Below are 13,230 nucleotides of genomic sequence, written 5' to 3'. Positions count from 1 at the left end.
GTCCAGCAATTATTTTAATAATAAAAACTTTTCTTTAAAGCAGTAAGTTCCTCTACCATAAATAGAGTTATCAACCAGCAGTCTACAAAAATTTCCCCCCAAAAGTCTAGCTCCCGGGGTGATTCTGAGTACTCACTCACACCTACAGTCATATGTAACCTAAAGGCCTGGGGCAGAAGGGCCAGGCCCGTACCGAGGACGTGAGGAAGATCAGTACCAGAGTCAGAGAAGGTGAGAAACAGCCTCCAGATTTTCAAATATGGAGAGAAGAACCCTTCTTTTCTGTGAACTAAGGGCCCAGTTCAGTTGTCTAGATGTACAATTACTGGACTGCGATCAAACTCGGAAAGCAGACTGCTGACAAGGGCTTTTACTTCATCTAAACAGGCAGCTGCACAACAGTATATGGCCCAGAGTCATGCTGTTCGTGGTTAATCAAAAGGTGCTTATCAGGCAATTCACAGAGAAGAGGTCAGAGAGGCGGGTCTGATGCTACTAAACTAGCAACTCAATTGCCCAGTCATCTGTCAGACTCCAGATTAAAGCTCACATACAGAACTACCGCCAAGAAGACAGCTAAAACGAGAAGGATGTTGAGCATACAGCTTGAGTCCATTCTTATTTAGACTTTGAAATGGGGCTAACAGCAGAGTCAGGAGTTTTGCAATGAACTCCAACAGCATTATGGAGACTTCCTCCAAAACAGATTAAGACTTAGAGCAATGTGGCCACAGGATGGCTGGCTAACTATGACAGGTTCAACAGCCAGAAACTAAGATTCACACGAATACAAGGTAATGATATAATTTTCCCATTTCCCTCCTCTCTGACACATTCTACTCTTAATAGGCTAGGCAGAGAAGAGTCCATAAAAGGTTTTAATAACTTCTGAAAGACTCAACTTTTACCCTTCAGAATCTATGCCTGTAATCTCATGTGCTGGGGCAGGTTAAAAAATAGCATGACTTTGAAACATCTCAGGCGCCGTCTCACCTAAAGATGACTTAAAAGAATGTGGTTGTCTGGTCTGCTCCTAACTGGTGAGTAATGCTGTAGCCACTACCAATACTCAACAATATTGGGTAGAGACAGAAGAACTAGGTTGACTGGCTCTAAAAATGCCACCATAGTATTTTTCGAGGACGAGTTTTCCTCTGTACTTCACAGTGAAAATATATGAAAGGAAAAAGGCATACATATGTATTCAAACCAAGTCACTGAAGTTCAGTAAGACTGCATATGACCTGCAGCAGGTTGACTTCAGTGTGGAACATACATATTAAAAACAAAATACAACCTTTAGTCATAGAGTCAGTTCCAATCAGTTACAATGGTATCATTTTATATATTCATACTTTTCAAAATGTTTTCATAAGCATGACACTTAGGAGGCACTCAAGCATTCACTGAACTGAAACAGAGCTGATTTTCAGAATATACAGATCAGCTTGGGGAGGAAGAAGAAATATGTCCCACACTTTGAAGAACACAGGAAACTGAAGTAAAGAGAGGACACATGGCTTGCCCGGCGCCGTTTTAAAAATTAAATGGTAGAGTATAGGTTTGAATTCTGGTTTTCTAGTCCCTAAATCAGTATTTTGCCCCCCAAATGCCTCCATCCACAAACCCATGAAAAAAACAGGAAACTGTGGATGTCCTGGTGGCCAACGAATACCAAATATCTTCAAGGAAAGAAAGGTTTGGGAACTAAAATCATCTCACCTCAGGACAAAGCCATCTATAATTAATAAACAGGAATTAAGTTCTGACCTGGTACATCTTAGGAATATTCTAAGAGTTGACTCAAATCCTAAAGAAACTAAATTATCAAGGAAATAAGGAATCACCTAACGATGAGGATTTGCAGTCTGTGGTTGTGAGAGAAACAGGTTAGGAGAAATTCAAGCCTTGTTAACTAAACACTGTTAACTAAAACTAAATACTGTTAACTAAAGCCCAAAACTAGGGAATGCCTTTTGGAATTAAGAGCCTTAAACAAATCAAAGTTCTTATATAACATAATACAAGGTACACACAATAACTTAACATGATACAATGAGGTGCACCCGGTAACTTCATTATCCAAGGAGATGGCAGAGATTAAACAATCTAATACTTAAGACGTACTTGGGGGCTTCCCTGGTGACTCAGTGATTAAAGAATCCACCTGCCAATGCCGCAGACCCAGGTTCGATCCCTGATCTGGGAAGATGCCACATGCCATGCAACAGCTGACCCCACAGCACCACATTTAATGAGCCTGGGCTCCAGGCCCCAGGAGCCGCAACTATCGAGTCCAGGTGCTGGAATTCTTGAAGCCCACGCTCCACAACGAGAGAAGCCACAGCAATGAGAAGCCTGCACGCTGCAACAGAGTAGCCCCCACTGGCCACTACTAGAGGAAAGACTGCACAGCAACAAGCACCCTGTACAGCCAAAAATAAATAAATATTAAAAGAAAAAAAAAAAAGACTCCGCCTTGCATCCAGATTCCCTGGTCTGGGAAGATCTCATATGCCACAGAGCAACTCGGCCCGTGCACCACAACTACTGAGCCTGTGCTCTAGAGCCCACGAGCCACACCTACTGAAGCCCACACGCCTGGAGCCCATGCTCCACAACGAAAGAAGCCACTGCAAGGAGAAGCCGTGCCCTGAAATGAAGAGCAGTCAACTAGAGGAAGCCCATGCACAATCATGAAAACCCACCACAGCCAAAAAATAAAGTCTGAGAAATGTGCATTTAAAAAAAAGGAAAAGATGTAATGGGGACTTCTCTGGTTGTCCAGTGGTTAAGATTCCATGCTTCTACTGCAGGAAGCACAGATTTGATCCCTGGTCAGAGCAATGAGGGAGACCTGGGTTCGATTCCTGGGTTGGGAAGATCCCCTGGAGAAGGGAAAGGCTACCCATTCCAGTACTCTGGCCTGGAAAATTCAGTCCATGGACTGTATAGTCCATGGGGTCGCAGAGTCAGACATGACTTTTTCACAGGGAATTAAGATCCCATATGCCGTGTGATGTGGCCAAATAAAAACTTAAAAAAAAAAGATGTAATGGCTAAAAATTTAGCAAATATACATGTAAAATTCACAAATTAATTGGATTTAAAATAACTTTAAAAACTCAAAAAAAAAAAAAAAAAACCTGAAAAGACCCATAAACAAACAAAAAAAACCCCAATGGCATATAAAGAAGGAAAAAGAAAGATGGAACAGATAAAGAAGTGAAGTGAGAGAGTGCTTAGGCACATTTTCATCACCTTCCAAGGCCACTTGTTGGTGATTTGTGGGAACCACTGTGGATTCCCCTAGCTGACCAGGCTTGCGGGAAGCTCAGATTCCTAAGACTTTCCCTGAGGCTCCCCAAGGGCAGCTGCCTGTTTTTCACCTCATATCCACAGCACATCTTACAATCAGTTCCCAATAACCAAGAACTGCTTTCAAGTTCTGGCTCTGTCGATGCCCTGCAGTTCAGTTCAACTGCTCAGTCGTGTCCAACTCTTTGCAACCCAATGGACTGCAGCACGCCAGGCCTCCCTGTCCCTCACCAACTCCTGGAGCTTACTCAGACTCTTGTCCATCGAGTCAGTGATGCCATCCAACCATCTCATGCTCTGTCGTCCCCTTCTCCTCCAGCCTTTTCAATCTTTCCAGCATCAGGGTCATCTCCAATGAGTCAGTTCTTCAAGTGAGGTGGCCGAAGTATTGGAGCTTCAGCTTGAGTCCTTCCAATGAATATGAAGAACTGATTTCTTTTAGGATTGACTGGTTTGATCTCCTTGCAGTCCAAAGGAATCTCAAGATTCTCCCACCACAGTTCAAAAGCATCAATTCTGCAGTGCTCAGCTTTCTTCATGGTCCAACTCTCACGTCCGTACACATGACTAGTGGAAAGACCATAACTTTGGCTATATGGACCTTTGTCAGTAAAGTAATGTCTCTGGCTTTTTAATATGCTGTTGAGGTTGGTCATAGCTTTTCTTCCAAGGAGCAAGCATCTTTTAATTTCATGGCTGCAGTCACCATCTGCAGTGATTCTGGAGCCCCAAAAAATAAAGTCTGTCATTGTTTCCCCATCTATTTGCCATGAAGTGATGGGACTGGATGCCATGATCTTCGTTTTTTGAATGTTGAACCAGCTTTTTCACTCTCCTCTTTTACTTTTATCAAGAGGCTCTCTAGTTCTTCGCTTTCTGCCATAAGGGTGGTGTCATTTGCATATCTAAGGTTATGATGTTTCTCCTTGTAATCTTGATTCCAGCTTGTGCTTCATCCAGCCCCATGTTTTGCATGATGTACTCTGCATATAAGTTAAATAAGCAGCGTGACAGTATACAGCCTTGACGTACTCCTTTCCCAATTTTGAACCAGTCCATTGTTCTATGTCTGGTTCTAACTGTTGCTTCTTGACCTGCATACAGATTTCTCAGGCAGGTATGGTGGTCTGGTATTCCCATCTCTTGAAGAATTTTCCACTGTTTGCTGTGATCCACACAGTCAAAGGCTTTATCGTAGTCAATGAAGATGTTTTTCTGGAATTCTCTTGCTTTTTCTATGATCAAACAGATGTTGGCAATTTGATCTCTGGTTCCTCTGCCTTTTCTAAATCTAGCTTAAACATCTGGAAGTTCTTGGTTCATGTACTGTTGAAGCCTAGCATGGAGAATTTTGAGCATTACTTTGCTAGCATGTGAGATGAGTACAATTGTGTGGTAGTCTGAATATTCTTTGGCATTGCCTTTCTTTACAATTAGACTGAAAACTGACCTTTTCCAGTCCTGTGGCCACTGCTGAGTTTTCCCAATTTGCTCGAATATTGAGTGCAGCACCTTCACAGCATCATCTTTGAGGATTTGAAATAGCTCAGCTGGAATTCCATCACCTCCACTAGGCTTTGTTTGTAGTGATGCTTCTTAAGGGTCACTTGATCTCGCACGCCAGGATGTCTGGCTCTAAGTGCCTGATCACACCATCGTGGTTATCTGGGTCATGAAGACCTTTTTTGTGTAGTTCTTCTGTATATTCTTGCCACCTCTTCTTAATATCCTCTGCTTCTGTTAGGTCCATACTGTTTCTGTCCTTTATTGTGCCCATCTTTGCATGAAATGTTTCCTTGGTATCTCTAATTTTCTTGAAGAGATCTCTAGTCTTTCCCATTCTATTGTTTTCCCCTATTTCTTTGCACTGATCACTTAAGAAGGCTTCCTTATCTTTCTCCTTGCTATTCTTTGGAACCCTGCATTCACATGCTTATATCTTTCCCTTTCTTCTTTGCCTTTTGCTTCTCATCTTTTCTCAGCTATTTGTAAGGCCTCCTCAGACAACCATTTTTCCTGTTTGCATTTCTGTTTCTTGGGGATGGTTTTGATCATGGCCTCCTATACAATGTCAGGAACCTCCATCCATAGTTCTTCAGGCATTCTGTCTATCACATTTAATCCCTGAATCTATTAGTCACTTCCACTGTATAACCGTAAGGAATGTGATTTAGGTCATACCTGAATGGCCTAGTGGATTTCTCTACTTTATTCAATTTAAGTCTGCATTTTGCAATAAGGAGTTCATGATCTGAGCCACAGTCGGCTCCTGGTCTTGTTTTTGCTGACTGTATAGAGCTTCTCCATCTTTGGCTACAAAGAATAAAATCAATCTGATTTCGGTGTTGACCATCTGCTGATGGCCATGTGTTGTTAGAAGAGGGTGTTTGCTATGACCAGTGCATTCTCTTGGCAAAACTCTGTTAGCCTTTTACCTGCTTCATTTTGTACCTCAAGGCCAAACTTGCCTGTTACTCCAGGTAGCTCCTGACTTCCTACTTTTGCATTTCAGTTCCCTATGATGAAAAGAACATCTCTTTTTGGTGTTAGTTGTAGAAGGTCTTTTAGGTCTTCATAGAACCATTCATCTTCAGCTTCTTTGGCATTAGTGGTTGGGGCACAGACTTGGATTACTGTGATATTCAATGGTTTGCCTTGGCAACAGACAGAGATCATTCTGTCATTTTGAGATTGCACCCAAGTACTGCATTTCAGACTCTTTTTGTTGACTATGAGGATTGCTCCATTTCTCCTAAGGGATTCTTGCCCACAGTAGTACATATAATGGTCATCTGAATTGAATCCACCCATTTCAGTCCATTTTAGTTCACTGAACCCTGAATGTCGATGTTCACTACTGCCATCTCCTGTTTGACCACTTCCAATTTATCTTGATTCATGGACCTGACATTCCAGGTTCCTGTGTAATACAGTTCTTCATAGCATCAGACTTTACTTCCATCACCAGCCACATCCACAATTGGGCGTTGTTTTCACTTTGGCTCAGCCTCTTCATTCCTTCTGGAACTATTTCTCCACTCTTCTCCAGTAGCATATCAGGCACCTACCAACCCAGTGAGTTCATCTTTCAGTATCACATCTTTGTACCTTTTCATACTGTTCATAGGGTTCTCAAGGCAAGAATACCAAAGTGGTTTGCCATTCCCTTCTCCAGTAGACCACGTTTTGTCAGAACTCTCCAACGTGACCCATTCGTCTTGGGTGGCCCTACAAGGCGCGGCTCATAGTTTCATTGAGTGGGACTGTGCAATAGGCTTTGCCTCTGGTCTTCATTTCTTTGGCTCCCAAAACAGAAACACCAGGCTACTCTGACCGTTTGACAAGGTCATGAGGGTCAAACAAAAGTATATCGTAAAGAACCTTTAAAAATATATATGTTTGCTATGATTTAATTAAACATATGAACCAAAAGCTTTGACCAGTAAATGAGACAGGAAACAAAAGGAGACAGGCTTAGTTAGATTAGCCTCCCATGTTTAACACAACCCAGAGCAGGAGTGTTAAGATCAAAGGTTCAGGATTGAAAATTGAGGTTTAAAGGAAAAAAAATCTCTAAAGTAAACTGTATTAGAAGGAAACTCACATCGTTTCACAGCCTAGCAATTCAAGTCATTGTTTTCAAGCTGAACATATCTTTTAAGACTCAGTGCTAGATCAGCAAACTTCTATTTATGGCAACACACAATTTCTAGAAAATTACACACAGAGAAATGACATAAACTTGGTCAGAGCCATTTTTGAGAGAGAAACATGGTGAATATGACAGAAATTTCATAAGGAGTCAGGAAGTCTGGAACCCAGACTCCTAGATTACCTACAAAAGGTAATCTAGGTCTTGAAAATTCAAAGACAGCAAAAGGTCACTTTGTAATCCATTATTCTGTGGCCTAACCTCACACCTCTACCTTCGTTAATCTACTTGCTCTAAAATTCTTTTCCCCATTCTATTATCAATAACAGTTTTCCAATCTTCAAAGCCTACTCAAATGCCACTTCTAACGTGAAGTCTTCACAAACACTCATGGCTCTTTTCCAGTGGGTTTCCATAACACCCATACCCTCAGTATTTTTAGTCAGGCTCAGTAAATTGGGATGTCAATTCTTCCCCGTGAAAAGTAGAAAACATCTTATAATGAGCTTAGAAGAGCGATGAGCACAAGCTAGGTGCACCGTGAAAAGTACACTGCTTAATAAATAGGTCAATTTTAGGAGTCTCATTTCATGTAAGGGTGTCTCAAGCAGTAATTCAGTAAAGCCACCATCTGCACATTTAGAAAGGCCTACCTGGCCTGCACAGGTCTCCGTGTTGCTCTTTTTCACTGGCGTAGACCTCCATGCACCAAGCATGGTATGCAAATGAGAAGAGGTCTTCTATTTTAGCAGGTGGTCGTATTGCATTGTTCAGTCTCTTAAGCCACTCTTGACACTGCTCAAAGGTTGAGAACTGACACCTTTGTAAAGCCAAACAAGTACAAATGTAATCAGAAGACAGCTGACAATGAAACCTAAGGGAAGCCACCATTTCAAGAGTGCCTACTCACAGTGAAATGATAATTACAGTTAAAAGCATTAGTCTAGATAGAGGTGGTCTAATGTTTATGATTTATAATTTGAAAAAACACATCAAACAAATTTTAGTCAATGATGCAAAATGTCGAGAAGAAGAAAGCTAGACATGTGGACCAATAAAATCTTTTTTTTTAAGACTAAAGTTTTTAAGACTAATAAAATCTCTTCTGAGACTGACAAGTGAAAATTATTAAAGTAAAATAGGAGTCCCTCTTCCAGGAATGGGGTTTCATTCCACATCTCCTACCAAAGCTTTATGGTTGTCCCTCTCAAGAAATATGTTCAGTTTTTGTTTTGTTATGACATATCACGCCAAACTCAGAAACAGTTCACAGTACTACTTTTAGCCAATTAGGGAATAATTTCAAAATTAATCTACTTAGCAATTAAAATAACTCAGCAACTTTAGATTGAAAATAAGATACATTACACTGAAACTCTCAGCTGTGACCATGTAGAGACCAAACAATTCTATTATCAAGTGCAATTTTCAGTGCATATATATAACTAGGAGATTAAAATAATTTGAAATAATTAAAAGTGTAAAAAAAAATACTTAATCTTTTCAAATGCAGTATTTAAAATTGAGTAATTAATATACAAGCTTTTTAAACTGTAAGTTATAACCAGTATCTATCAAAAGCAAGCCAAATCTCAATGGCTAAAAAGCAACTTAAATATTTACCTTAAAACCAAGGAGGAATCAACTATACTCCAATAAAAATTTGAAAAAAACAAACAAGGAGGTCACTTAAACCTCTCTCTTACCCCAACTAGTGTGACTTATCAACACGCCCACACACGATGTTTACTGGCACTCTAGGTCATACAAATAGAACAAAAGCTCAGGGAGCTAAAAACTGGGAGAGCTACTAAATTTAAAATGCATTTCAGTCATCCCTTTCCAACCCTTATAATGAAGATTAGATCAGATAAAGCCAACACTAAAGAAATTTGATGAGCAGCAGGACATTTGTAGAGTCTTAAAGTGCCTCCCAGACGGCTATCAGTTGCAATGGAGAAAATACAGGAATTACACAGAAAGTGGGTGATTCCTTGAAAGAATGATCAAAACTAACATCACTAGTAAGGAACAGGTGGGCACTGTTTGCCTCCAGCTGTAATACAATATCCTGAAGAGGACACAACCTCACGTTACAGTATTCCAGCTGAAAATGTACAACCTCAATTTATTCCTGAGGAAACACTGGACACAAAATAAGCATTCTATTATAATAAAAGATTGTTTTCTTCAAAGTGCTAATGCCAAAAAGATAAAGAAAGGTGATGGAAAACATTCCAGATTAAAGAAAGGTATAGAATCATGGCAACTAAATATAGTACGTGACCTTGACTGAATCTTGTTCTGAATGAGGTAGGGGCAATGCTATGAAGGGCATTATCTGGCCAACTGACAGAATTAGAACATGTGTAGCAGACTGGATAAAAGTATCACGAGTGTAAAACTGTGAAGCTGATAATGATACTGTGGTTATGTAAGAAAATACCCCTATTCTTAAGAAAGCACACTAAAGTATTTTGGGGCAAAGAGCCATGATTACATAACTTACTTTCAAATTGTTCAGAACAAGAATTTCTCACACACACAAAAAATAACACAAATGGGGTAAAATGTTAACAGTACTAGTGCTCTTTACGATTTTTATGTTTGTACTTATTTTGCAAATTTACAGTTATATCCAAATAAAAAAGAAAACATATCTTTCCAGTAGCAAAGCAGCCTGAAGATAAAATATTTCAGGGACTAACTACTCAGAAAATGTTTGTAACTAGGCTGACCCTCAAAAGCAGTTTTTGTTATCAAGTCATGAATCCACCCTTTAAAAAGTATTTTCCACACTAAACAGCAGCATAAACACGTCACATACCTGATAACTTTGCAGTCTTTGCAAGTCAAATGAAGCTGAAATATATCTCGGCATTCAACACTTTCTATAAGCTGCAATGGAATCTGCAATTAAAAAAAGATGAAGTTCCCTTAGTCAAAAAGGCATTGCCCCTGCGGTTCTGCAATGTGTCCAAGAGTGATCAGCGAGCTCTACAGGAGAAAGCAGCACAGAACTGCACATTCATCTGAACCAACAGCACTCAAGTGATTGACTCAGTGACTTAGGCTTCCCTTCCTCAGTCTCTCAACAATGCCCTCAAGTCACTTCACAGCACAAGGACAACAAACAAAGAGGCACCACATCTAGAAGAACAAGGAAATACAGAAATGTGTCATCTCTCTGGCAACAAACTTACAGTCTCCTTTTCTCAAAGTACTACTTTACGATGCTAGAGCTAGCTGTGATGTGTGGTAACACAGAAGCTGAAGGGAATCAGAACAGTTAATCCTGTCCTGTTGACAAAAAAGAGCTGCAGATCAAGATTCTAGTGGGACTATACTTGTCGCCTATCCCAAATGACAAGGTGGGCCTGGGCCTTTGTGTCAGCAAAGCAGCAACATGAAAAAGACTGGAGGTCTGAACTGCCTGCGGTAGCACAGAAAACCCAAGACAGCAGACGGAGCTGCTGGTCAGGCGCTCTGCTCAGCAGAAGAGGAGGGACAGCTCTCACAGTGGCCTAATCGGGTAGGTTTAATGTGTTTCAAAAGACAAGCTGAGGAGCCCTGTTTGCCAAGTAGGGCTCAAGGTATGAGTAAGCTGGGATGGTTCTCTCCCTGCCAATCTGGTCATCGGATACTGAAACAAGATCAGTATGACAGTGGACGGGGATCAGAGAAGGGAGGCAGATAGGAGGGAAAGCATCTGAAGAGGGTGATAAATCCTCAAGCTGTCGTTAGAATCTTCCTTCTGTCCCTCAACTTTTCCTGACTCAACCCTTGACCTCAAAAACTTCCAATTTCCAAAACTTCTAAAGAGAACCTGGTAAAAATTGTAGTGGATACTCTTACTCATTGAAAAAGGATCTTTTTACGCTGTATCAAGCCCAATCAAAATATGGCTCTGGGAGCTGCAAGGAGCATTCTGGCAATTCGTGTTTTGCATGAGAAAGAGGAGGCACTCTCCTCCAACACAGACAGAAACAAGAGCACACTGCCTGACAGGGCGGCCTGCTGCGAGCTGAGCCTGCTTCAGAAGCAGGCTTCCGGCAAACCCTGCCCCACCATGTGGTCACCAGAGCAGGCTGGGAACTCTCAGAACAAGGATGTGGAGATCGAAAAGAAGCCCGTATGATGGACATGTCGGACAAACAAAAAGAAACTGGGGCAGGGATTCAAAAAGAGAAGAAAACAAAATAGTGTTACTCAGGTAATGGCTGAGAGTTCTACCTCAGAATAGAGCCTTCTAGATTTATCTACAAAATTCCCTTATAATAGGACCAGAAGTAAGAGAAAGACACAGAATTTCTGCCTGTGTTCAGAGAAAGAAAAAGGATCTTTGGCCCTCTGTTTTTAAGTCCTTTACCCCAAGGTGCTGTGAGAAACTGGAGCTGAAGCAGTTAAAAATTCTTTTAAGACCTGTACATCTAAGAAGGAAAAACAACCACCTATCAGTAGGGATAAACTGTGAAGGGGAATAGGAGATTAAGAGATCAGACGGGGACACTGATTTTTCCTCAGGCCAGTCCTCTGCATATCCTGTAGCACTCATGTTAGGTTTTTTGTTTTTAAACCTGCAGTCCCCATTCTCCCCCAATACTCCCCCAAAACAAAGAGAAAAAGAGGTGCCAGACTGGCAATTCAGAGGCCTGAGTTCTAATTTCAATTTTCTAAAACTTTATCAACCAAAATTCTGCCTTCTTATCGACTTCCTTGGACAATCCTCTAACCTTCCCACATGCCACCACACCAGCCTGTGCTTTCTGGTGGTCCCAGCTTAGGAAGGTCCAGGCACAGGGAATGGGAAGAGCCTGGGGTGGAGTCAGAGTGAGTTTTACAAATCCACAGGCTCTCACAGCAATCACTTGCTCCATGTCCCCTCCAACACCCTACCTTATAGCCAGAAAACCTGAAAACCAACTAACATTATTACCAGATGCTGGCCTGTGCTATTTTGCTACAAAGAATAAATTTTTATATCCCTACTATTTGGACTAGATCTAGCCCAAGAGCCTAGCTAGGTTCAGACTTCTAAAATACAAAGATGCAACCCTTCAGAGCATGCAAAACATTTGCTACCTACATGCTTCCAATATATAATTTTTCACATATTTTAATACTGCAAACTTAAGAAGGATAAAAACACTGGTTGCTAGTATACAGATCCTACCAAATCACAAGAAACAACCATGTGTATTCAAGTCACAGATACAGAATACAGATTTTAATAATCATGCAGATTATCACATGCAAGGAACTTTAATATGCAGCAAGAACAAGGACATAAAAGAGAAACACTTGATTTTGTATCAAATGAACAGCTCTCTTTTTTCTTCCCCTTTCATCTCAATGATACTCTTCAATGCACCCACGCCAACCTCGAGATTGCCTTCCTTTGAAAAAGGTGGAGCTAGCTGGCTTTTCCTCTTCATGCAGCCAACCAAAATATAAAATAAGCTTCTCTACTTCTTTAAAGGCAAGTCCATGGATTCAGGTTTCTCAACTTTCATCACATATGAGGAGGATCCTTACCATTTCTGTCACTAGACATACCCCAAAGCAAAGAAATACAGGTTCATGAGGCAGACCATTTGATAGCTCAGGAAGGTTAAGACACTCCACCAAAGCTAGTGGCAGAGCCAGGACCAGAATCCATGACTGCCCTCCAGCTCAGGGCCCTTCCAACATACATGGTGCTCCGTTCTTCCTCTAGGATGCCATTCCCTTCTGTGTGAGCCCTACCTTAGTTCTTCTTTCACTATTAAGCAGCCTCTTCACCAGGGATCTTAAGAGGAAAACAGAATGTAAACCAACCAAGATTCTACAGAGGCAATTCTAAGAAATTTGAAGTCACAATCATATCCTCCCTAACCCAATGACTCAGTGCTTTGCAACAACTCATCCTTGTTTTGCTCCTTTCTTCTCTGCCTTCTACTTGCCAGGCAATTCTCTCTCCCATTACAGTGCTTTTCTTCTTATAAAACCTACCAAACTCATGCTTAAAATACATCAAACACACTCCAGTGCTGTTAAACAATTCCTCTAAAGGTCAAAAGTTACATTACATACACCAAAACTCACGAGAGCATCAATCCAAAAGAGCAGGACAGCGGCAGTTTAAAAACATAATAGACATGCATAAGAGAGTCGCAGTACTCGTTCCAGAGGGAATTTTGTTATTTCCTACTGTATTTACCATAATTCATTCTGGGTCTGTATGTGTGTGAATTACTAAGTACCAGAATTTAAAAGTGGGA

The 13,230-nt window shown here is 41.0% G+C and overlaps 1 protein-coding gene across 16 annotated transcripts in view; it reads right to left on the bottom strand.

The window, feature by feature from the left end:
- The window catches only part of MTMR3 (myotubularin related protein 3), a 129,892-nt gene that overhangs the window by 29,532 nt on the left and 87,130 nt on the right, over positions 1-13,230 (bottom strand). For 15 of the 16 annotated variants that reach the window (XM_061385314.1, XM_061385311.1, XM_061385319.1 and 12 more), the window contains 2 exons: positions 9,798-9,880; positions 7,624-7,790 (listed from right to left, as the gene is read on the bottom strand). The exons of the other annotated variant lie outside the window; for it this stretch is intronic. In XM_061385314.1, coding sequence (XP_061241298.1) covers positions 7,624-7,790; positions 9,798-9,880 — 250 coding nt within the window. The remainder of the gene's footprint in view (positions 1-7,623; positions 7,791-9,797; positions 9,881-13,230) is intronic. 16 annotated transcript variants of the gene reach the window in all.

Source organism: Bos javanicus, chromosome 17 (assembly GCF_032452875.1).
Source record: "Bos javanicus breed banteng chromosome 17, ARS-OSU_banteng_1.0, whole genome shotgun sequence".
NCBI lineage: Eukaryota > Metazoa > Chordata > Mammalia > Artiodactyla > Bovidae > Bos > Bos javanicus.
This window is presented reverse-complemented; position numbering and strand designations above follow the sequence as displayed.